This window comes from Sorex araneus, chromosome 1 (genome assembly GCF_027595985.1).
Source record: "Sorex araneus isolate mSorAra2 chromosome 1, mSorAra2.pri, whole genome shotgun sequence".
In the NCBI taxonomy this organism is placed as follows: domain Eukaryota; kingdom Metazoa; phylum Chordata; class Mammalia; order Eulipotyphla; family Soricidae; genus Sorex; species Sorex araneus.
In genome coordinates this window covers 122031723-122055692 of record NC_073302.1, presented here as the reverse complement: position 1 = coordinate 122055692, position 23970 = coordinate 122031723, and the positions used below count along the sequence as shown (strand labels likewise).

The following is a 23970-nucleotide window of genomic DNA, read 5'->3' as shown; positions in this document are numbered from 1 at the left end:
CGTAGTCTTTTCACTTTTCTAGCAGACCATAGAGAGTTTTAATCAGAAAATTTTCAAAGTGCAACAAAGATGAAAAAAAATCCCTTCCCCCCAAAGATAAATACCTGCTTTGGTTTTGTTGGTGTCTTTAAATCTAGAGGAGAAAGCAGGGAAAAAAGTAACTATATTGGAAAACAGTATGGACAATTCTCAAAAAACTTGAGGTTGAGCTCCCATTTGACCCAGCAATACTACTGCTGGGAATATATCCCAGAAAAGCCAAAAAGTATAGTCGAAGTGACATATGCACTTATATGTTCACCGCAGCACTGTTTACAATAGGCAGAATCTGGAAAAAACCCGAGTGCCCTAGAACAGATGACTGGTTGAAGAAACTCTGGTACATATATACAATGGAATACTATGCAGCTGTTAGAAAAAATGAGGTCATGACGTTTGCATATAAGTGGATCTACATGGAAAGTATCATGCTAAGTGAAATGAGTCAGAAAGAGAGAGACAGACATAGAAAGATTGCACTCATCTGTGGAATATAGAATAATAGACTGTAAGACGAACACCCAAGAATAGTAGAAATAAGTACCAGGAGGTTGTCACCATGGCTTGGAGGCTGTTCTCTCATCCTGGGCAACTCAGAGAAGGGAACAGCAAGTAAAATGTGGTTGTTGGTCATGTGGGGGAAAGATGATGCGGGCCAAATATAGACTAGAGACTGAACGCAATGGCCACTCAACACCTTTATTGCAAACCACAACACCTAATCAGAGAGAGAGAACAAAAGGGAATACCCTGCCATAGTGGCAGTGTGGGGTGGGGGGAGACGGGACTGGGAAGGGGGGGTGGGATGTTGGGTTTACTGGTGGTGGAGAATGGGCACTGGTGAAGGGATGGGTTATCAAACTTTGTAAGGGAGAAATATGAGCACAAAAATGTATAAATCTGTAACTGTACCCTCACGTTGACTCACTAATTAAAAATAAACTATAAAAAAATTAAAAAAAAAAAAAAGAATAGAATAAAAAAAAGTAAAAAAAAAAAAAAAAGTAACTATAAAAAGCATCATGACTCATATCCACTCCCATATTTACTTTGGTTGCGGGAATATACACAGACATACAGGCATACAAATATGTACACAAGCATACACGCATATAACACTCAACACTTCATTTTTCTTCAAGGGTATGTTTAAAATAATAATGAAATAAATAATATTGCACAAATTCCTTCATCCTTTGGGGAAAGAGGAGTGGATAAACTTAAAACAACAATGGCTGTTTTCTTTTACATACCAGCATCCTGAGAGATTTTTGATAATAGAAGGCTTTGAATTCCTGCATTCTCTGAGAGTCTGGAATAATGTAAGGCATTGTGTCCGAGAGAGTCCGTCAGGGTGAGATCTGCACCCTTCTTAATTAAGGCGTCCACAATGTTAGAGTTGCCGATTTCACAAGCCAGCATAAGAGCGGTTCTAAAGAGAAAAATGAGACACCAAACTAGTACTAATGAAATGTGAAAACTCTTTCATGGGAACTCATTCCAACTATCTTCAAAAAAGGGAAGATTAAACCTGCACTACACTTCATCTTCTAGGGAATTCAACATGGAATGCTATCAAGATAAAATGAGGTAGTTACTCTTGAACACTTTAGACGAAATGAAAACATTAAACCATATTAGATCCAATAACACAGCCCTCATCTTCTGTAGTATAAATACAATGATACTTAATACATCCAGCACAAATAATGCCCTTCAATTCGAAGCTGTTTTAAGTGTCCATGCATTGCTAAGATTATTCTCCAAGCTGGGGGAGAAGGCAGCTGGGATAGAGAAGGGATCACTTAAGTCAATGATGGTTGGAGGGATCGCTCGAGATGGGAGATGTGTGCTGAAAGTAGATTACAGACCAAATATGATGGCCTCTCAGTATCTGTATTGCAAACCATACTGACCCAAAGTAGAGAAAAAGAAGGAAACTGCCATAGAGGCAGGGGGTGGGTGGGGTGGGGATACTGGGAACACTGGTGGTGGAAAACGTACACTGGTAGAGGGATGGGTGTTTGATCATTGTATAACTCAAACTCAAACATGAAAGCTTTGGTGATTCAATTAAAAGAAAGATTATTCTCCAAAAGAAGCAAATGCATTTATCTTGATGAAAGTCAAAAGACATGACTTATTCAACGTTAGCACTTAATAATCTCATCACACACTCAGTCAGCAATAACGTGCCCAGAGTCTGGGGGGAAGTTTCTAAAATCAAGACCGATTCTTCAATATCAAAATAATGCAGACGATTTTAAAAAGTAAAGAAATTAAGTTACTCCAAGGGTTAGAGCACTAGCCTTGCATGCAGCTGAATCTGGTTCACTCTCTGATATTGCATATGGTCCCCCAGCAAAGCCAACAATGACCTCTGAGCACAGAACCAGGAGTAGCCGCTGAACACTGCTGCCTGGTATGACCCCAAATTCCCTCCAACCCCACAAAAAAACTGTAAAGAAATTAAAAGTTTTCTGTAAAAAAAAGGATCGAATATCAGTGATCACTTGAAAAACTCTTGGAGCGTGGACATCACTGAAATCACGATTCTTAATTCTGTGGTACCGTACCTTCCATTCTTATCCCTGGAATTGACATCTGCTCCGTGGTCCAGGAGAAACCGACAGACCTCACCGTGGCCATTCTGTACTGCAAGAAGCAATGGTATATTTCCATCCTAGGAGACAAGTTCAGATGAAGGCTTTTACTCAGGCACAGAATGCCTGAATTTGTAATGATTCTTGTTTTTTTGTTTTTATTTTTTAGGGAAGCAAAAACATTAAAAAATTATTTAACTAAGTTTAAAATAATATGATAGGAGAGAAAGAAAAACAACAAGGTGTTCCAAGAATTGTGGACTTCTGCAGACATTCCTGAATTGTACTGCTGGTGCTATGTTTGACCCGCCATGAAAATCTGCTTCCAGAGGACTGCCAGACCATCTTAGAACGACTCTCTGGGAACTTCCTCAGGGTTCTCCACCTCTTGAGCTGCTTATTCCCTCATCACTCAGTCTGGTGATTAATATGTCAACAACAAATATCAAAGGCTAGAAGCAAGGCTACTATGTCTAAAAAGGGCAGATGGTCGTGGAGAAATAAAGGACTCATTCCAGTTGGCATCAGTAGGTTCCAGTGTATTCTAGAAGCTTTTTCTGAGTGATTTACCCACATCCTGCCACTCCATTTTTAGAAATTTCACTCTTCCAAAATCATTTTAGGTGTCAAGGCATGAGAGAACTAAGATGGTGCCCCTCATTGATGTAGGACTTAAGGAAAAATTGATTCAGTTAAAGTTACAATAATTACAATTGCTTTGGAAAAACTAAAAGATAGAGTCCTGCTTCACACACAGAATATGATAGGTAGATTAGAAATTTAAATATAATACAAAACAAATGACAAATACTAGAATATTCAGGTGACTGTTTCCATAGTCTTCTTGAGGAAGAAGAATGAACTGAAACGATACAAACCATTAAGAGAAGAATTTATTCTGCTCCATCCATGAACATGACCCACAAAAGGAGTTGGCGGTAATATCTTTTTGAATGAAAGTATTCAAATAGGCAAAGGAAAAAGATAAAATAGATCCCATTATTTCAACATAAGGATTTCTACAGTTGGTGCTTAGTGATAGAGTCTACCCTTAAAGTTGATTTTTAGCCATATTTCTGAAATATTTTTCTCTGGAAAGTTATAGTTTTCTATACTTTCTCTACCTATTTATCAACAACAGTAACATTATCAGTAATAAAAATATTATTATTCAGCAGCAGCTGGATGCGCTTGAGATCTCAGGACGGGGGCGGTACTGGCCCCGTTCTCCGAGGAGATGTCTCCATTGCTGGATGACCGAGTCTCCATTGCTGGATGACCATGATCCCGGAGGCCAGCTAAACTACTTTTGGTACCAGCAGCTTCTTGCAGAAATGTCTCTAGACTGTGAACTAAGCCACGGCCCTATGCCGCCCCAGGAGGGGAAAGGTTTTTCTCTCTCTGCTTTTTCCTGGGGGGGGAGGGGGGAGGAGGGAGGCGTGGCGACCGCCATCTTATAAGGACCACTAAAGAGAGGTACAAACTTGCAGTGATGCAATTTCTGACAGAATTTTCCCTGGACTTAGTTACTTAAATACTAAAATACAGAAATCCAAAACCTCATATCTCTTCATTCTCAGCAATGGAAAACAAATTATCAAATGCTTCCTTTACAGCAGGTCTGATTTTGGGGGGGAAACTCCAAACAATAATAATGAGTTGTTTGTGGAAATATTGAATGTAATCAAAGTAAAGAGAAAGTGAAAATTATCGGCTACACAGGCAGGGGTGGGGGGTGGGAGGGGAGGTACACTGGGGTTCTTGGTGGTGGAATATGTGCACTGGTAAAGGGATAGGTGTTTGATCACTGTATAACTGAGACTTAAGCCTGAATGCTTTGTAACTTTCCACATGGTGATTCAATTAAAAAAATAAAATAAAAATATTATTATTCAATCAATAGCTTAAATCACATCCCATGTGTCTTAACAGAGAGTGAATATTTATTTGTAAATTTCCAACACTCACTGCATAATATCCTTATCAGACATAAGTACATGTCAATTTCCATGACATAGCAGGAAATCCATCACTATAGACGTGTATTAGTGTATTATTTGTAAAATATCCCAGCAAGGTTAAAATAAGCTAGAAGTGGTCCTCAAAGTTGGAAAATCCTGACCAGGGGTACTTAAGCTGAAACAAGAGGAGGACCAGAGAGAGAGAGAGAGAGAGAGAGAGAGAGAGAGAGAGAGAGAGAGAGAGAGAGAGAGAGAGAGGGAGATCACAGCCGGCCCTGCATGCAGCCAACCCCCGCTTGATCTCTGGCAGCAATACGGCCCCTGAGCACCTTCAGGAATGATCCCAGTCACAGTCAGGAGTGGCCCCTGAGCACCGCTGGGTGTGTTCTCACTAAACGGGAAAAGTAGAGCAGGAGATATGACTCAAGGGGCTGAGGACATGCTTTGCATGGTGGGGGGCATGGGTCCCATCTCCCCTAACACTGCCAGGAGAGATGCCCCCAACCCTGAGCTGGGAGGAGCCCCCGGGCACTGTTGGAGCCTGAACACTAGTGGGTGTGAGCCCAAGACAAAAACAAAACAGATGAAAGGAAAGAAAAACTGGAAAAGGTAAAACAAGGGGTATAGAAAGAAAAGAACTTCATTTAGACTTACTTCTGGAAATCAAGAAAGTAAATCTTACTAATATTTAGGGTGATGGTGGATGATAGGTAGATTCATTGGAACAAGCACCCATTGGAGGCAGTGCAGACTACAAAAGGGTGGGGCTGACAGTTTCGGGAGCAGGGAGCCATAAGAGTGAAGGCCATTTTGCAGAAGACAGAAGAGGATCCAATGAAAGGCAAAGGGATATTTGCCACAGATTTAGGTCTAAAGACTCAGTGACCCTTGAAAGTAGCCCTGGGTGCTCTCAAGCCAGCATCAGTCTCTCCCCTCTCGTGGCCTCCCTGTACTTACCAAGTCCTTGAGGTTGATGGGGCTTTTGTGCTCACATAGAACCTGCACTGCTTGAAGGCAGCCCTGCACGGCTGAGGGGAGGAAAGACAAAGAGCACGGTAAGTGACAAAACTATTCTCACACCGGGGACAGCCAACATACCCAGTAAGGAAACTATCCCAGTCGGCCCTTCTGAATTCTTCCAGCCTCGTTGCAAGAAGATGGTGCTAGGAAGCTTGCTTCCCAGGTATTTAAAGTTACTGCTGATTACATTCAATATTTCAACACAAAACTCACTATTATTGTTTGGAGTTTACAGGCGGGGTGGGGGGCTGGGGATGTGGGGGGGGGCGGGGTGGAGCTACACTGTGATTCTTGGTGGTGGAAGGGGTGGTGAAGGGATGGGTGTTCGAGCATTGTATAACTGAGACTTAAACCTGAAAACTTTGTAACTTTCCACATGGTGATTCAATGAAAGAAAAAAAAAAACTTACTGCTGAGTTTCAGGGGTGGGGATGGGTGTGGGAGGCTTGTACAGCGCTGTTGCCTAAAAGCCCGTGTTTATTTTAGCTTTTCATAAGATCTGGACATTCGACAACTAGCCCGAAACTTAAAAATGGAATAGTCTCGGAGCTCAGTGTCCAATGTCTTGCCGCACGAAGCGTGACTGATAGTAAAAACATGGATGAATGAAATGAACTGATGCTCCTTCGGTTCTCCAAACCACAAACTGGAATCCGACTTTACCGGCAGTTTGCAAATACTTATGACTATCTCTTTCATTTAAACAAGAACATTAAATTAAAGTACGAGAGCCATGACAATTTTCCCTGGTAGTTGGGCAGGCAGCTGAAGACTTCAAGATATAATTCTTCAGTTAGAATCCAGGAAGTTTGCGAATATTTAGGTCTATTGGGTGGAATGGAGATGTTTAGGTCATGTGAGGTCAGCAATCTGCGCCAGCAATAACATGCCACAGTAATGGATTGAATAAAAAAAAAGCAAAAAGTTAACATTTTAAGTTTTATTTATTTACTTGTTTTTATGGGCTGAAGGGATAGCACAGTGGTAGGGCGTTTGCCTTGCATGCAGCCGACCCGAGTTTGATTCCTCTGCCCCTCTCGAAGAGCCCAGCAAGCTACCGATAGTATCTTGCCCACATGGCAGAGCCTGGCAAGCTACCCATGCCAAAAACAGTAACAAACAAGTCTCACAATGTAGACATTACTGGTGCCTGCTGGAGCAAATTGATGAGCAAGGGGATGACAGTGACAGTGACTTGTTTTTATAAGGCCACACCCAGTTGTGCTCAGGGGGCTTACTCCTGGCACGTTATTACCAGCCCCAAACATAACATTTTATTTTTATTTTATTTTTTTTTGGAGCCACCACACTCAGGAATCACCCCTGGCAGTGCTCAGGGGACCATATGGGATGCTGGAATCGAACCCGGGTTGGCCGCATGCAAGGCAAATGCCCTACCCGCTGTGCTAATGCTCCAGCCCCACCAAACATAACATTTTAAATTAATTTATTATTTTTTAAAAGACCGAAAGATTAATCTTTTAAAATCGAGGTTCTATGATTTACAATACTGTGAACTGTGGTTTCTCATGCGCATTAATTTTAAAGTAACATTTATTTTTTTTCTAAATAGCAGAATGAAATAAGAGAACAGACATTACCTGCATAATGTAAAGCAGTTTTCCCAGAGTTGTCAGTACTTTCAGCTGGACATTTTGACTACAAGACAAAAAATAAATGCATAGTAAGAGAACTCAGGTTTTTTTCTTCCTCCCTCCTGCTGCGGCCCGGGATGATGTTACTTATTAGGAAGGGCCAGGGCGTGGAGAGGCCTGACTCGGTGCTCCCGCAGCTCTGGCTCCGGGAAGGAGAACTCAACTCCAGGGCAGGAGAGCTACCGAGCCGCTGTTCCCACCATCCCCCCCTCCACACCTTTCCTCAGCATCCTGCTGCCCCGCGCTACCCCCACTAGCTAACAGACCAGTTCTGGCCTTATCCATGTTGATGGCACCTTCCCCCCTTTTCCTGTCCCCTTCACAAAGCCAGCTCTCTCTGAGGAACCCCCCAAGGTCCCTATCTCCTCGCCTTTCATCACTCCTGAGCCCACCGCCACAGAGCATCACCTTCCAAACACCAGGGATATGGCCTGGGTCAAGGTCACCAGTGACTTCATGTTTCCATCCAGGACAATCATCTCTGTGCTGTCTTACCAACCTCTCACCTGCTGTCCACTGTCTTCTCCAATGCTCCAGCCTCAGCTCCTGGGGCCGGGCTGGGCCTGGCGGATGCTCCTGCCCTGCCCGTGCCTGTCCTTTAGTACAGGAGAAACCCCGGAGCACCCCTGGGCCCTCAGCTCTCCTCCTCCAGAATCTCAACCGCATCCACAGCTAGAAGCGAATGACTGCCACCGTGTCTTATCATACCCGTAGCAGCAGGCGCAGTCTATGGAGTCAATCCGTACCAGCACTGCACAGACTGTGTTAAGGCTCCTAATGAGCCTCCGGTAATTTCTACTGCCCCCATTTTTTTTTTTTTCAGGAAACTGAGCCACAACAAAGTCAATCATTTGCTCAGGTCACAAAGTAGATACCAGGCTCCGGTTTCTGAAAGCAGGCAGGCTGCGGCAGAGTCTGTATTCTTGTCCCTGCGTGGCAGATGTCATCTGTAGGCTAGGCTTGACTTCACATTTCACTTCAGAAGCCTCATAGGCACCGACATTACACAGAGTGAAACCACTGGGTTCCCCTCCCGACCTGGCTTCACACCCCGCCCCCGACGTGAGAAGCCACAGACTCACCACATCCTGTCGACTCTGGGCTCATCTGCCTTCTCCTTCCCTACCACCATCACCACACCTCGGGGAGGCCAGCAGCTTCTCGCCGGGCGGCTCTGAGGGCCTCCTGGGGCTTGCCCAGGTCTTGCCTTTCCTCCCTCTCACTGAGAGAGATCTTTCCATGTGGCTACTCTGGACTCAAAAGCAGTTCGCTCCACAGCTCCAGGCAAAACTCTGATGAACAACATCCAAGGCCTGTATCGGGCCCCCACTTCTCTCCTCACTCCCTGTACCCCATGTCCACTCACCGGCTCTTGTCCTTGTGACTTGCGAGTCAGACTGCTTGCAAAGCGTTTGCCCCTAGCTCTTTTGCACCACTGAGTTCTCAGTTTTTTTACTTTCATTTATTTATTTTGCTTTTTGGGTCACACCCAGATATGCACAGAGGTACTCCTGGCTCATGCACTCAGGAATTACTCCTGGCGGTGCTCGGGGGGACCACATGGGATGCTGGGAATCAAACCTGGGTCGGCCTCGTGCAAAGCAAATGCCCTACCTGCTGTGCTATTACTCCAGCCCCTGAGTTCTCAGTTTAAATACCAGCTCCTCCCCCAGGCCTTCCCTGGAGAGACCCTCACAGGTCTCCTGCAGTCCCCTGAGTGTCTTTAGGTGTGAGGCATGGACCCGGTGCTGGTGGGCTTGTTTCCAAGCATGCAAGCTGCACCAGGGCCGGACCTTCACTGCCTGACTCAGTGCATGGGCGCAGCAGGGATAAGGGGAAAGCTGTGAGGAGGAGTTACTATAAAAGGTTACTATAAAAGGCTGGCAGGAGATTATAGGGGTCACATCCCAAGAGAATAAGAGAAAAGAGAGGTGAGAAAGTAACCAGGGACCCTGAAGAAAGTGCGCCCTTTGGAGACAGAGATGGCTCAAGCATGAGCTTGAGAGAAAACAGAGAGGAAAACAGCACGCAGACGATTCTCCCTGTGAGGGAGGCCAGAGCAGGTAAAGGAAAGCGTGGAAAGAGGGAAACCGTGCCTCTCTGGTCCTCGCGCTGAGAAGAATGGGGATCAAGTCACGACTTATCATGCACTGGCCTAATTTTAGAACAACACAAGGAACTGCTTAAAGGCTTCCAAGATCCCAGAGAAAACCAACCATTTGCATAGTCAGATATAAAATTACGTTCGAGGCTAGAATATCTGGTCTTGCCCCGTGAGGATTTCCAGCTCGTCAGGTTCATTCTTCCTTCAAATCAGAGTCAGATGCAAAGTCTGGCTCCCCACGGCAGAACAGGAATGGAGATTTAAAACACAAGTACGTTTGTTTTGGAAAAGAGCCGTGAAAGCAGGAAGGTAGTGATTGGGCAAATCAATGAACTTCGCGTATCTGGAACGGACAGTCTGAGACGAGACAACGGGGGAAAAGCTCCACCTTGGCTGAGGAGATGCTCCAAGGGCTGGAGTGCATGTGGGAACCCTGAGTCTGGGGGACCCTGAAACTATATGGTCCCCCAACGAGGCCAGATGTGAACTTCCCACCCGACGGGGGCGGGGGAGAGTGGGGAGGAAAGTTCTAATTTAATTGTCTTCAGGGAGAAACTTCATCAAAAATAAAAACAATCATCACAGATGCTGATGTATTTTTCCCCTTGAATTTCACTTCAAAGATCTCTTCCAGCTAACGCATTCCTGGCATTGGTGGTCGTTTGCATCATGTCATGCAAGGCAAGAAGCTGGGCGATCACCAGAACAGGACAAGCTGAAGAATGCGACCGCACTGCTGCCTTAGCATTGCAAAGTCAAATGAAAGCGAATGCTAGGTCCAACCTGGCCTCTCCACCGAGAACCGTCTGTTCTCCAAACATGTGTTTCACTGTGCTCTGTTGCTCCTGAAAACAGTCAGCTCGCACGCTGATGGAACTGTATGGGCTGCTCTAGGGCACTCCGTAAATATTCATCTTTACGGAGTCACAGAGGTCAGCATCTTTAGCGATCATTAGAATCTTCCTGCCGAGGTTATCAAACCACGGAGCTGGCTTAAAATTGGAAAGAAGAGTAAAAACGATGAACTGAAGCAAAACGCTGAGAATTAAAAGCTCATCAAGTCACGTACAAAGGAGATCAGGGCCAAAATCTGGCTTCTCACAAAGAGCTCTATTCTGACGAGTGACTGAAGGAGTCAGGCTCCCCGGGAGCATGGAACAAACTCCATTTTGGGGGGAGGTTTGGTTTTTTAACTATTTTAAGAGCGCAAGCCCTGCAGAAGGAAAGATGCTGAATAAAGGGGAGAGAAAGGCTCCACCAGAGCAGCAGGAAGACATTCTAAAGAGCAATTAGGAGCCTCTTCCCCACGAGGAAAGTGACCCAGAAAGAAGCTCCTCGGGTGATCAGTTCAAAAAAGAATGTACCTTGACAGCTCGGGAGACAGCTCAACAGGCTGAGCGCTGACTCCACATGCAGGAGGCCCAGGTTTGATTTCAGGCACTGCATGGTCCCCTGAAGCACTGAGCCTGGAGTAGCCTCCAAGTCCTACCAGGTATAGCCCCAAAACCTAAACAAGTAAATTATAATAACAAAAAATTATAGGAGCCTATAGGATGCTTGCTTTGCACGTGGCTGACCAGAGTTTAATTGCTGGAACTCCATGTGGTTCCCTGAGCTGGCTACGAGTGATCCGGCAGAGCCAGGAGTCAGCCCTGAGCACCGTCAGGAATTTAAAAAAAAAAAAAAAGCAAACCATAAATAAGCTTGTTAAGAATTCAAGGCTCAGGGACAGTGTTGAAAGAGAGAACAGTCTGTATATGTAGGGGTGAGTGTGAGTGTGAGTGTGTGTGTGTGTGTGTGTGTGTGTGTGTGTGTGTGGATAGGTGGGTGGGTGGTTAAGGAGTAGGGGAGAAGAAAGAAAAGAGGAAAGAAGAGAGAAGTGGAAGTGAAGGGAAGTCTTCTGTCTTCTCACAAACAAAATTACTTACAAATCCTTTAAAAAGCGACACATCTACAGTGTTCAGTTGCTATTTACCTGAAGGAGCTTCTTGACGCATTCGTGGTGGCTGTTCTTGGCTGCGAGGTGCAAAGCACTGTGTCCTAAATGGATTAAAGAAAACACAAGAAGGGGAGAGGTCACACCTTGAAAATCTCACTCTTATCTCTGTAATGAAGACAACTATGAGGAAACAATCTGCTCCCAACAAAGACAGAGCTGTCTCTTGGGGGAATAAGTCCTGGGTTTCTTATCTGGAACGTTTGTTGTGACAGAAGTGGGGAGAACCCCGAGTGAGTGCCTGCTGTTTGCACGGCATTCGGGGTCCCCCTCCAACTGTTCTCTCAGAGCTCGACTCTGGGCTGGAACTTCCGGTGAAGGTACTCAGGACAGGTTCCATGAAAGCTGCATTTAGCGCCTTCATGGCTTGTGCCAGGGTCCAGCGGCCACTGCGGCAGCCAGGCTCCATGCGCCACGGGTCAGGGAAGCTCACAAAAGCCGGCACAGAGAGCAGCGGAACCACCACCCGCATGTCAGGCCTGACCTCTGACCTCCCATCCGCTGTCCTCCAATGGACCCCAGCCCCAGACAGAAGTGACCTGGACTTCTCAGACAGTCCAAGTTCTTTTGAAATGAGCTGCGTGAGCAATGACAGGTCAGACTTCCCTGCGTTTCTGAATGTTTTCATCATCATGTCAGAACCCAGTTCACCTGGAAAACGCCTTATTCCCGCCCCCACCCCCAAATCATTCTTTATTTTTCTTGTGGGGGCCACATCTGGTGGTGCTGGGCACAGCGGGTCCCTGCATTTGCACCGCTTGCACTCTCTTGAGCCACTTCCCTAACACAACATTGTAGACTCTGAGGCCTGCATTTGCCAGGTAATTTCTTTAAGGAAACAGCAAGTAGCCAACCTCCACTCGCCATGTGTCTCAGTATCAGAGCTCTCGGTATGTGAAGGCGGGCTGAGGGCGGGCGAGGCTGGGGACGGAGGCTTGCATGGGGGTATGTGCATGGTTGAAGTTAAACAGCACCTCTGACCTCTGCCCAACAGATGTCCCATTGGGACGGCCAGAGAGATGACCAGACATTGGCAGATGTACTCAACAGGCCATCACCTCATTGAGAATCACTGGCTTGGTTAGAGGAACAAGTTTTGATATGGTGGCCGTCCAGTTTTCAAATATGACTTCTCTTTTCTGAATGACTCTTTCAGAGGAATTGGAAAACTGTTCAAGACCTGAGCCTCCTATGGAGTTAGCTGTATTTTCTATGGCTGGAAAATAACACTAGAGGGTTTAAGGCCCAGGTGAACTGCATATGGAGAAGCATGCGGAAGGTCAGAAGAGCAGATTCCTTCTTTTCTGAGATCAGATGTGCTCAGAGAATTTAAGGGCACACACACACACACACACACACACACACACACACACACACACACACACACACACACACACAGGGGAGTTGTCCGTGGAGGTGAAGCAATGCAGAGCAGAAACCCAACTGTCTACCTCCTGCCCAACGGGACCGTGTGAGAGGTTAGGGAAGAAGGCCCTGGGGAGTGTGACGACAGCTCTTCGCCCTCTCTTCCTCCTGGTCTACTGAGACCTGCTCTCTGACACCAGGCAGTTGCAGGGCTCTCATTGGCTAACCTGACCCCCGGCGTTTCGGAAGACAATACCACTCTGAATTTCATTTAGACAAATGCCTCACAGACGAACTTCTGGAATCCACCCTGACTCTATGCATTGTTTATGTCACGTATGACTGTATTAACTTTGTGCTGTGGATGAAAAATGGTCGAAAGCAGTCCCTGGAAAAAGACACCATTTTCCAAAGATGAGAGGGTAGGGAGACAGAAATAAACCATCATCGAATGTAAAATAAGTTTTCACTTGGCTTCAAGAGTCCTAGTCATACCTGGAAAGAAGTGCTGCATTTCTCGAGAAACAAAATCCTCTTATCCCTGACACTGGGATGTGTTTTCCTCACCAGGAACACAACAATATTTTTCATCTAAAGAATCTTCAAATCAGAATGATGCATCCTTGCCTAAACAAGAGACCTCTCTCTTTCTTACTGCAACCACTAAGACAAAATTCTCTCTCCAAATGCAAAGCTTACTGTAGAGGATATATTATATTAGTGACAGAGTCTCACTGGAATGAGACAGTTGCCTAAATCTGGCCCCCATTTGGCTGTGGATCTGTCTGGAATATCAGGAAGCAGTTTCCCTACAGGCAAGAACAGGGCAGCCCTAATCCAAGCACATTCCAATAGAACTCGGCCTGGATGGAGACACCAGGGCTATTTATAAGTCAAGACTCATGGGCTTTTACAGGTGGCTTAGTCCTTTTTTGAAATAAGAGCCCAAGAATGATGGCCCAGTCATCGTTGCACATTCCCCGAAACTACACCAGATCAAACTACAGCTATTACTCAACTTGTTGAGATCACTGGAAAAATACAAAAGAATTAACAAATAAATTATTAATGGATTAATAACATTTTGAGTGCATGTAAAAAAATTAAAATGGATGAAATCATAGGATACAAAGACATCGCTAACAAATACCAAGAAGGTCCAAGTTTGCAAAACAATTAAAATTATACAATCACGATCACGATATCCCGTTAATCACCGATTTCTTGGGCGGGCTCAGTAACATCTCATTTTGTCCTTTCCCTGAGATCTTAGAAGTCCATCTTGACTCGGCCCTCCTAACAATGTTGCACTGGGGGCTCTTCAGGGTCAGGGGAATGAGATCCAGCTTGTTACTTGATTTTGCATATGAATACACCATGGGAAGCTTGCAAGGCTGTCCCATGTGGGCAGGAAACTCTCAGAGGATTGCCAGTTTCTCCCAGAGGGAGAAGTAGGCAAAAGGTATCTTCTGAGAGCCTGCAAAATTATACAATAGACACATTAAAAAAAGAAAATTAAATGACAGTTAGCTGGATTTAAAATATTTAAAATATAGGGCCAGAGGGATAGTTCAGTAGGTAGGGTGTCTGTTCTGCATGCAGCTGACCAGGGTTCAATCCCTGGCATCCTATATGGCTCCTAGAGCACCATCAGGAGTAATTCCTAAGTGCAGAGCCAGGAGTCACCCCTGAACACCGCAGAGTGTGGCCCCAAAACCAATATATATCACTGTCACTATCATCCGTTGCTCATCAATTTGCTCGAGCGGGCGCCAGTAACGTCTCCATTGTGAGACTTATTGTTACTGTTTTTGGCATATCAAATACACCACGAGTAGCTTGCCAGGCTCTGCCGTGTGGGCAAGATACTCTCAGTAGTTTCCCAGGCTCTCTGAGAGGGGCGGAGGAATCGAACCTGGGTGGGCCGCATGAAAGGCAAACATCCTGCCGCTGTGCTATCGCTCCAGCCCAAAACCAATATATATATTATTAAAAATCAGTGCTGAGAAACTTGATAAGATAGTTCAGGGGTTTATGGCTCTTGCCATCGCATATGATGTGTAGGGTCTCCCGACCACCAGGAATGACCTCTAAGAACAGAAGCAAAAGTTAGCCCTGAGCACTGCTGGGTGTGCCCCCAACTCAAGAAAAAGATGGTTCAACAGGCCGAGCACAGGTTTTGCATGTAGGTGTCCAAGGCTTAATCCCCAGCACCCCTGTACCCCTGAGTACCAAGCTAGGAGCAGCCACTAAACATGATCAGATATGGCCCGAGAGAACAAAACAAAAAAGAAAAATCAGAGCTGAGAGTCAGAAGCCCAGGTTCAATCTCTGGCACGCATGACTGGCCCTGAGTACCTTTAAGTATTCCCTCCAGCAAAAAATTAATGCTGAATCAATATTTAAATCATTAAAGCATATATCTGCTTGTTCTTTATAAATTTATATTTAATCATTACTTTAAAAAATCCTCAATTTGGGGGCTGGAGCGATAGCACAGCGGGTAGGGTGTTTGCCTTGCACGCGGCCGATCAGGGTTCAATTCCCAGCATCCCATATGGTCCCCTGAGCACTGCCAGGAGTAATTCCTGAGTGCAGAGCCAGGAGTAACCCCTGTGCATCGCCAGGTGTGACCCAAAAAGAAAAAAAAATCCTTAACTTTGTATCAAATTTGTATTATTGAAGCTCAAGACCATTCGCTTTGGTGGGTTCCCTGGAGAAAGGGGATCAGAGTCAAAGATTTATCTTTAAGAACCATTTATTTTTATTTTTATTTTTTTGTAAGGGCCACTCTTACCCAGACAAAGTTACACGATTACCCTAGCCTGTCCCCCTTATTTTACCATTATAGCAGCCATGCCTGGAATGCCCCGAGACCGCCAAAGTCACACCAGTCAGTGCAGTGGGGGGTGACATGGGGCGGAGGGCCACATCTGGGGTTGTATCCTTGCCAGGCACGTGAACTACCTCCAATTATTCCCCAGGCTCTTTCCCTTATTTTGAGAACGAAATTCAGACTTGCACTGCTTTACATAGGATCAAAAGATTTGTGTGCATATTCCCAATATCTTCCTGACATGTTATACTGATATTACTTGGGGCTGACCCTCTGACTTTCTGGCTCTCTTTACATGAATTTATAGCAAAGGCCACAGCCCATATGTTTGTTCTAGTCTCCCTTGATTACCAACTCAAGTGAGTAACTTACTGACCATGGCTTGCCGGCATGCTTCAAATGACCCCATCTCTAAAGAGCCTGACATGTAAGATGACTATTACCTTTCATATCTTTGCATGGCATCAAATTTGAGCCAGATAAGGGGGCATTGCAGAAGGCAAGACCACCCAGAAATCAAGATAAAAGCTGCACCTGAGGGGCTGGAGCGATATAGCACAGCTGGTAGGGTGTTTGCCTTGCACATGGCCAAACCAGGTTTGATTTCCAGCATGCCATATGGTCCCCGGAACACCGCCAGGAGTAATTCCTGAGTCCATGAGCCAGGAGTAACTCTATGCATTGCCGGGTGTGACCCAAAAAGCCAAGAAGCACCCCCCCCCCCAAAAAAAAAGCTGCACTTGAACCTGCAGAGCATAGAAAAGATGAGGATTCTCAATTCTTCTTCCTTGAGGAATCAGTCCATTCTATTTCCATTGCTCTCGAGTCTCTGTCTATGAGAAAAGTGCTTTCACTGTGCAAGTGAACTGGACAATGAAAAGGAGATGGGGCAGAAACTACCCCTCAGTCTTCAACTGGTCTCTAATTCCTTCTAGAGCAAAACCTTCTTTATTGAAAGAAAAAAATCTGTATGAGACTAATATCCAAGGTGAAGGTAAACAGGGGCCAGGAGGACAATGGTTGGAAGCTTGACACAAGAGTGTGTGGGGGGTGAAGGGCACAGGTAAAGGGAGGGATATACCTGATAACCATAAGGTCCAAAGGGGGATATGTGGAGGGGAGAGAGACAGAGAGAGGGAGGGAGGGACAGAGGAAGGTGGGAGGGAGGGAGGGAAACTGCCAGGCAGTGGGATGGGACGGAAACTGGGACCATTGGTGGTGGGAAAAGTACACTGGTGAAGAGACAGGTGTTACAACATTCCATAATTGAAATCTAAACATGAACAACTTTGTAAATGTGAATATCACTGTGATTCACTTTAAAAAAATTAAAAATAAATAATTTTTAAAAATTGTGTTTCCATTGCCTTATCACTGGATTGACAAGAGTAAGAATTTCAGGGGGTTACTGTCCCACTGCTATCTGTAACTGTCACTGCAGGCCCCACCCAAAAAACCCCTTACTCATTTCCCCCCTCCCTCCCTCCCTTTGATAACCACCACCATTTTCACTGAGGTTGGGAGTTACTTTTGCTTTTAGCCAGTTCATTTGTTGTATTAGTTTATATTCCACCTAAGTAAAACCATGTAATAATTAGCTTTCACATCCTCATTTACCAAAATAAACTCAAACTCTGTCCATTTTCCCCACTTCCTTGGTTTTTTTTTTGAAATGGCAGAGTAAAAGCAGATATAACATTCTATATCCTGTCACTTCTGTATCTAATTGGTTGAAGGACATGTAAGTTGGTTCCATGTTTTGGCTATGATGAATAATGCTGCTATCAACATAGGAGCAAATACCCTTTCTCATTTGTGTTTCTATATCCTGCAAATAAATGCTTCAGAGGAATACTGCTGAATAACAGGGAATTTCTGTTTTCATATTTTACATTTTTACATTTTAAGGACTCTCCATATGTCCTCTGCAGGTTGTAGCAATTTACATTCCCATCAACAGTGGCCCAAGTTCCTGCTCTCCTGACAGTGCTTCACTCATCAGATCACTGGTCAAGTATCCATAAAAATTCTCTGCTCAGACTTCCGAGCATTTCAATTAGGAAGATCATTTTTATTTGTCTGTTTCTGTTTTGGGGTCATATCCATGGGTGCTCAGGGGTTACTCCTGGCTCTTCTCTCAGCAATTACTCCTTGTGAGTTCACGGGACTATATGGGATGCTGGGGATCAAATACCCACTGTACTATCTCCCTGGCCCCTAGGAAGATCATTGTTAAAAAACTAGATGCTAGGCGCTGGAGAGATAGTACAAAAGGCTAAGTCTCTGCATGCAGTTGACCTCCATTCACTCCTCTGCGCCAACATGGTCCCACTGAGCACTGTCAGGGGTCCGATCCTGAGTACAATGCTAGCAATAGCCCCTCAGCACTGCTGGGTGTGGTCTACCCACCCCATGTACTCTCCGCCTCAACACAAAGACAAAAACAAAAGCAAAGACCCACAAGATGCTTAACTCTTTGTTTCTATAACTTAAACCCAGTCAACTGTTTAAAAGTAGGCAACGATTCAACCTGACCCCCCTACAGACTAGGAATAGAGACTTCAAAGAGTCAGTTTAATATAATTTCAAGGTTTTTCCTCTCTCTCCCATCCAAAACTCTACAAGGCAATATGATCTATGGCAATGGATTTTTTGTACCAGTTCTCACTGGGTTGAGATGGAAGGCGAATATATTCCATTAATAACAATACCTCTTGACAAATATTGTCTGCCATAGAGGCAGGGGAAGGGTGGGATAGGGGAATATACCCGGGATATGGTGGTGGGGAATGTGCACTGGTGGAGGGATGGGTATTCGATCATTGTGAGATTGTAACCCAAACATGAAAGGTTATAACTATCTCACGGTGATTCAATAAAATTTTAATAATAATAATAATAATAATAATAATAATAATAATAATACCCCTTAAAAAGGCACCATCTGTAAAAGCTGGATTTTGGAATTAAAAAAACACACAAAAAAACAGAGCCAGCACGAGAGCTCTAAGGGCTAAAACCATGTCTTGCATGTGAAGAAGGTCCAGAGTTCAATCCCCAGCACCTCTTGGTCCTCCGGGCATCACATGGGGTGGCCACAGTGATGTACCACTGCACCAAGTACTGCACCACCCTGTCTGCACAGCCAGCCCAGGAGTGCCCTTAGGCCTCCACGGCACTGCCTGGAATCTCTGAGGCACAGTGGCTGATGTCCTTGGCCTTCCCCTGGATTCTGAGTAGCTGGCTGGAGTGGGAGTGGGGGTGCGGTGGGGAGGGCAGAGCCTTTGGGAAAGGCATGATCTCTGGGTGTATCTAGTTTGGAGCAGCAGGAAGAAGCCAGAGAAGTGTTGGTCTAGATAACATAACAGACATTTCTGTGCACTTCTCTCCCCGGCCAGCTCTTTCCCTCTTTTGTTTCTGGGTTTCTCTCCTTGTGCGCTTTCAAGCAATGCCGAGAGAGCCGTGCGTGCTCTTGAGACCAAAGTAAAACAAAAAGCCCAGGGCTGGCGTGCTGACCTCACTGCTAAAATTGGTCGGTGAAGGGGAAGTGCCTGGCAGTTCTGAGACATTGTCAACGGATGGAATGTTTGAACAAGGTTCTCAGCTGCGAGGGCGACGGATTCCACTCATTGCACTCAGCACTGGAAACAAATGCATGGGCAGTTCCCACAGGCCGGCCCCCAGGAACATGCGGCCAGCCCACCCGTCGTCCTTGAGTGTTCGTGTCCCCCTCCAGAGCTGCTTGCGGGAGGCAGGACTCTCCCCTCGGGGCGGCCCAGTCGTCCTGCCCAGGGCTTCAGGGAGCTTGCACACACCGGGTGTGTGGCTCCAGGAGTAAAGGCAAATTCAACTCACAGGGTGGTATGTGGTTGCAAAAGGAACGCTCAAGAGTATCGGGGTGGGGGTGGAGGTAGGGGTGGGAATGAGTCCGGCAGCAAAGAATTTTTCAAAGGCATAATCTACAACTTACTATAAAGTGAGTTTCCTTGAGGTCACAACATGCCAGGGAAAAATCTGGAAGGACATGTAATAAAATAGTGGAGATATTTAGTTCCTGTAAGCGTAGAAGGGCTGCAGAGCTCTATGTTCCCTGCACTGTTGACAATCTGCATGGATTAGAGTTCACTATTTCCCCCCATTGTACAAACGGGACAGGAGGCCACTATAGAACTACCTTGACTCCTGTCTAATTTTATTGATTCATTTGTGTCTTCTGATTTGGGCCTGGGGGCTACTCGCCATCTCAAAGCCTTGGAGTCACTCCTGGCAATGCTCAGGGGATTATGTGGCACCAGGAATCAAACCTGGGGCTCCTGCCTGCAAAACCTACAGTCCAGCCCACCGACCTCTCTCCCTCCTGGCTCTCTGAGCAGTTTCATAACATCAGATGCAGACATAGCTGTACCGGGGTTTCCTTTAACGCTCTTGCAACTGTTTTTAGATTATGATTTTCTTAGAGAAGAAACTCTGCCCAGAGGAATCCCCTGAACAAACCAGGGCTGTGGAGATTGCCCAAAGGAGCAGAAAATATGCCCTGCGTGTGCCAGGCCCTAGGTTTAATGCCAAACACTGTGAGGGAGAGCAGTGGCCCCAGCACCGCTAGGCCCCGAGCATCGAACCAGCAGGCCCAGGACTGCCTGATCAGGTATTGCTGGAAGTTTCCCTTGACTCCTGAGTACCTGGGAGACTGTCCCAATGTCCCTCACACCACCCCCAGGGGACACACCTCTCAGCTAGGGAGTGTTAACCAATCCTCCATCCTACGTGTATGTGGTATGACTCTCACAACTGACTACAGAAACCAAGTAACCGGGTCTTGGGAACAAAGATGAAAGCTCTACAATGTAAATCTGTATTTTCCTGAAGGGAGTCACTGAAGGAAAGCATTCACTCTTCTAATGGTACCGCCATTGTCCAAATGTTTCTGGACCTTTCTGCAGCATTCCTTAAGAAAACCACTTCAGTATTGCAACGATCCCTTATTTTTGCCCAAAATGGTTTTACGCATTTGACATGAAGTTTACCCGATTTGACTTTGCATCTCCTGGCTTGAGGAACAACAACAACAAAAAACCAAGAACTAATCTTTCAACATAAAAAAAGATCGCCAACCACTGAGAATATTCGAACATTTAAAATATGTGCTGAAAACAATTCTGAAACCTTAGTTTTCCAACCACATTTTGAGCAATTATTCTTGTAGTGACTGATCCCCATCTCCCAGATGACTTTCCTGGTATGGGAGGGAAAGGGAGTCATTATAAGTTCATGAAAAGCCAAGATAGGACTGGAGCGATAGTACAACGGGTAGGGCATTTGCCTTGTACGCAGCCGACCCAGATTCAATCCCCTACATCCCATAGGGTCCCCTGAGCACTGCCAGGTGTGATCCAAAAGAGGAAAAAAAGAAGCCACGAAAAAGAGTACAAAGATAGACTATTTCATATTTCAGTAAAGACTAGCAAAAGCCGATTAAAAGATAAAGATTTCCAAGTACAGTTAGAGAAAGGAAATATTTATGTAGGTCCTTTGGTCTGGCCAGTAGGGCGGAGTCCCAGATTGGAGACCTCATAGGGTCTTTCCTATATGTCCAAGAGAAGACTAGGGACTGGGGAGGTCATGCAGGGGTTCAGGTACCCACTTAGCATGCACTTGACCTAGGTTCTATTCCAATGCCATGTGACTACGGGAGCATCTCTGGGTCTAAGTCTGGGGGCTCCTCCTGGGCATCCCATCACCAGCTGTAGTCTGAGGACCACAAGGTCAAAGCTTGTAGAGGCAGAGACAAATGAAGGAACTGTGTCAGAGCCTGCCACTCGAGGCCATTCCCTTCGCTCCTTTAGGCTGCTCTGCAGATCACAAAGCACAAAGTTTCCACAATGACCAGGCAGCACCCTGGGGAGACGCACTCTCCTGCTGATGTCAGGAAGACCACATACCTGCAGTGTCCTGGGCTGTCACATCCACGCCGTGAGTGATCATGACCCGGAGGCATTCCACGTGTCCTTTTGTAGCCGCAAGATGAAAACTGGAAAAGAGGTAACACAAGCTCCTTAAGACTTCCACTCAGAGAGCTTCTGGCCCACATCTTCTGCCTCTGCTTGTATACCCTTCGCCTGAGCTCCACAACCATTTCAGCAAGTGATTACTATTGCTGACCTCAGTCTAAAAATGAGGGAAAGGAGGCTCTGAGCAGTCCATTTGCTCACAGACACTTATTAAATACTGAAAGCAGGAGCTAGAGCTGAGGTTTTCAACGATATCATTTGTGTCTTAAGAAACAACAGTCAGGCATGGAGAGGTAGTCCAGGGGTAAGGCATCTGCTTTCTGCGTGGCTGACTCCAGTTGGAATCCTGGCACCCCATATGGCCCTTCTGAGTAGAGCCCAAAAGATACTTCCACCAACAGGACATATGGATGGCCAATAAAGGATGTGAAAGTGCTCACTGTCACTGTCAAGGAAATCCAAATCAAAACACAATGAGGTATCATCTCACGCCAGTGAGAATGGCATATATCACTGCACACAGCCAGTTGTTGGTGGGGATGAGGCCAAAAGCAGCCCTCATTCACTGTTGGTAGCAATGTTGCCTAGTTCAGTTCAGTCATTTTGGGGGGGGGGGGAAAGGACATTTCTCAGAAAAAGTACGTCTAGAGCTCCCATATGACCCAACAAGTCTTCTTGGCTTCTACCCCCCAAACACAAAAAACATTAACTTAACAAGACATACGTGCACCTTTGTTCATTGTAATGCTTAGTACAATAGCCAGGATATGGAGTCAACCCAATGTCCAATGACAGATGAATGGATAATAAAGTTGTAGTATACAGACATAACGCAATACTACGCAACCATAAGATGAAATCGTGCAGTTTGCAGTAGCCCGGAGGGAATTGTGTTAAGTGATGTAAGCCAGAGGAAGAAAGACAAGTACCTACTAATCACTTATCTGGGATTTACAGAACAGACAGGGAATGGAAGGTATCGAATGATGGCAAACCCGTGGCCCGGGATTAAAAGGAGATATTGGCAGCGGCGGCAAGGAGCTGAACATAAGGGTGAGAACATAAGGGCATTGGTTGAGTCTTGGACTTGGGTGGTTCCAAGGTGAATTAACATGTACACCTAAAGCCTAAAGAGTCAGAACTAGTGTAAACTTGCCGGAGAGTACACACCATGCTCAGAGTGTTGAGACGTGCCATTGAAAGACAGTCCTATGTAAATGTCACACCAACCACCCCTGCTCCGCAGAAGTGAAGCAAGCAGGAAGGACAGGAAGGAAATGCAGTTCCACTTGGGATTCAGGCCAAGAGGTGGAGAAGGCACCAAATTCTAAGACAGTCTCCACCACGGAGCCTCCCTTCCTTTGTCATGTTCCTAAGGGGAAATGTAATGAGACTTCCAGATTTCCCATTGCAAGCCTAGTTTAATGAGCTGCCTTTAGGATATCTGTCACGGAGTCCCTTAGTGTCTAGGCCTCTGAATCAATGCCCAGACTATATTTCTTTGCACCTGGCACTGGCATTCAGGATCACACCCAACTAGCAAAGCAAAGAGTAAAGTCGATTCAGACCTAAGTTACCTTGACTCGCTACTTTAGTCCTGAAAATGAGTCTGAGAGAAAGTCAGGCAGGTTAGCTAAACAGGAATTTTTGCAAATGAGCTCAAATTTAGTGATACAGCTTTGGGAAGTCAGTACAACCTCTTCCATTAGAGTGAGGACTGACTGAGATGATATCAGGGTTTTTTGGGGAGGAATGGGAAGAAGTTGGGCTATACCCCGCAATGCTCAGGGGTTATTCCTAGCTCTGTGCTCACGATTTACTCCTGGCGGTGTTTGGGGGATCCTATGGGATGCTGGGAATCAACCTGGGTCAGCAGCATGGAAGGTAAGTGTCCCACCTGCTGTGCTATGGCTCCGCCCCCTGAGATGACATCTGATGTGTCCTCCATCTGTACATTCTAAGGTTGGCCCACCTGGCTCTGGTGTCACTAGTTATTTCTGCATTCAGATAACTGTCTGTGTATAATATTTCCTCATGTCAAAAATTGACTCCGAGAGAGAGAAGAAAAGTGTCTGCCATAGAGGCAGGCTGGTGTGGGGAAGGGAACCTGGGGACAGTGGTGGTGGGAAACGTACACTGGTTGGAGCACTATGAAATCCAATCATGAACAACTTTGTTACTAAGTATCTCACAATGATTCAATTAAAATTTTTTTTAATTTGCTGATTTTATGCTACACTAAAACTTTGATCAGGTGCAATGACTTGTTTAAATAAAATTCCACATTAAATACAGCTTAACCAAAAGAGCCTTTGTAAAAATCTACATGATAATACTTTTTTTTTAAGCAAGAAATCTGCTACACATGACTTCACTGTGTAAG

General features: G+C 45.5%; 1 protein-coding gene across 5 annotated transcripts in view; it reads right to left on the bottom strand.

Annotated features, from left to right (window-relative positions):
• The window catches only part of RAI14 (retinoic acid induced 14), a 163434-nt gene that overhangs the window by 19227 nt on the left and 120237 nt on the right, over nt 1-23970 (bottom strand). For all 5 annotated transcript variants that reach the window (XM_055147289.1, XM_055147292.1, XM_055147276.1 and 2 more), the window contains exons 4-10: nt 21519-21607; nt 11358-11422; nt 7225-7282; nt 5561-5631; nt 2616-2722; nt 1293-1471; nt 105-133 (exon numbers count right to left, since the gene is read on the bottom strand). In XM_055147289.1, the coding sequence (XP_055003264.1) occupies nt 105-133; nt 1293-1471; nt 2616-2722; nt 5561-5631; nt 7225-7282; nt 11358-11422; nt 21519-21607 (598 nt within the window). The remainder of the gene's footprint in view (nt 1-104; nt 134-1292; nt 1472-2615; nt 2723-5560; nt 5632-7224; nt 7283-11357; nt 11423-21518; nt 21608-23970) is intronic.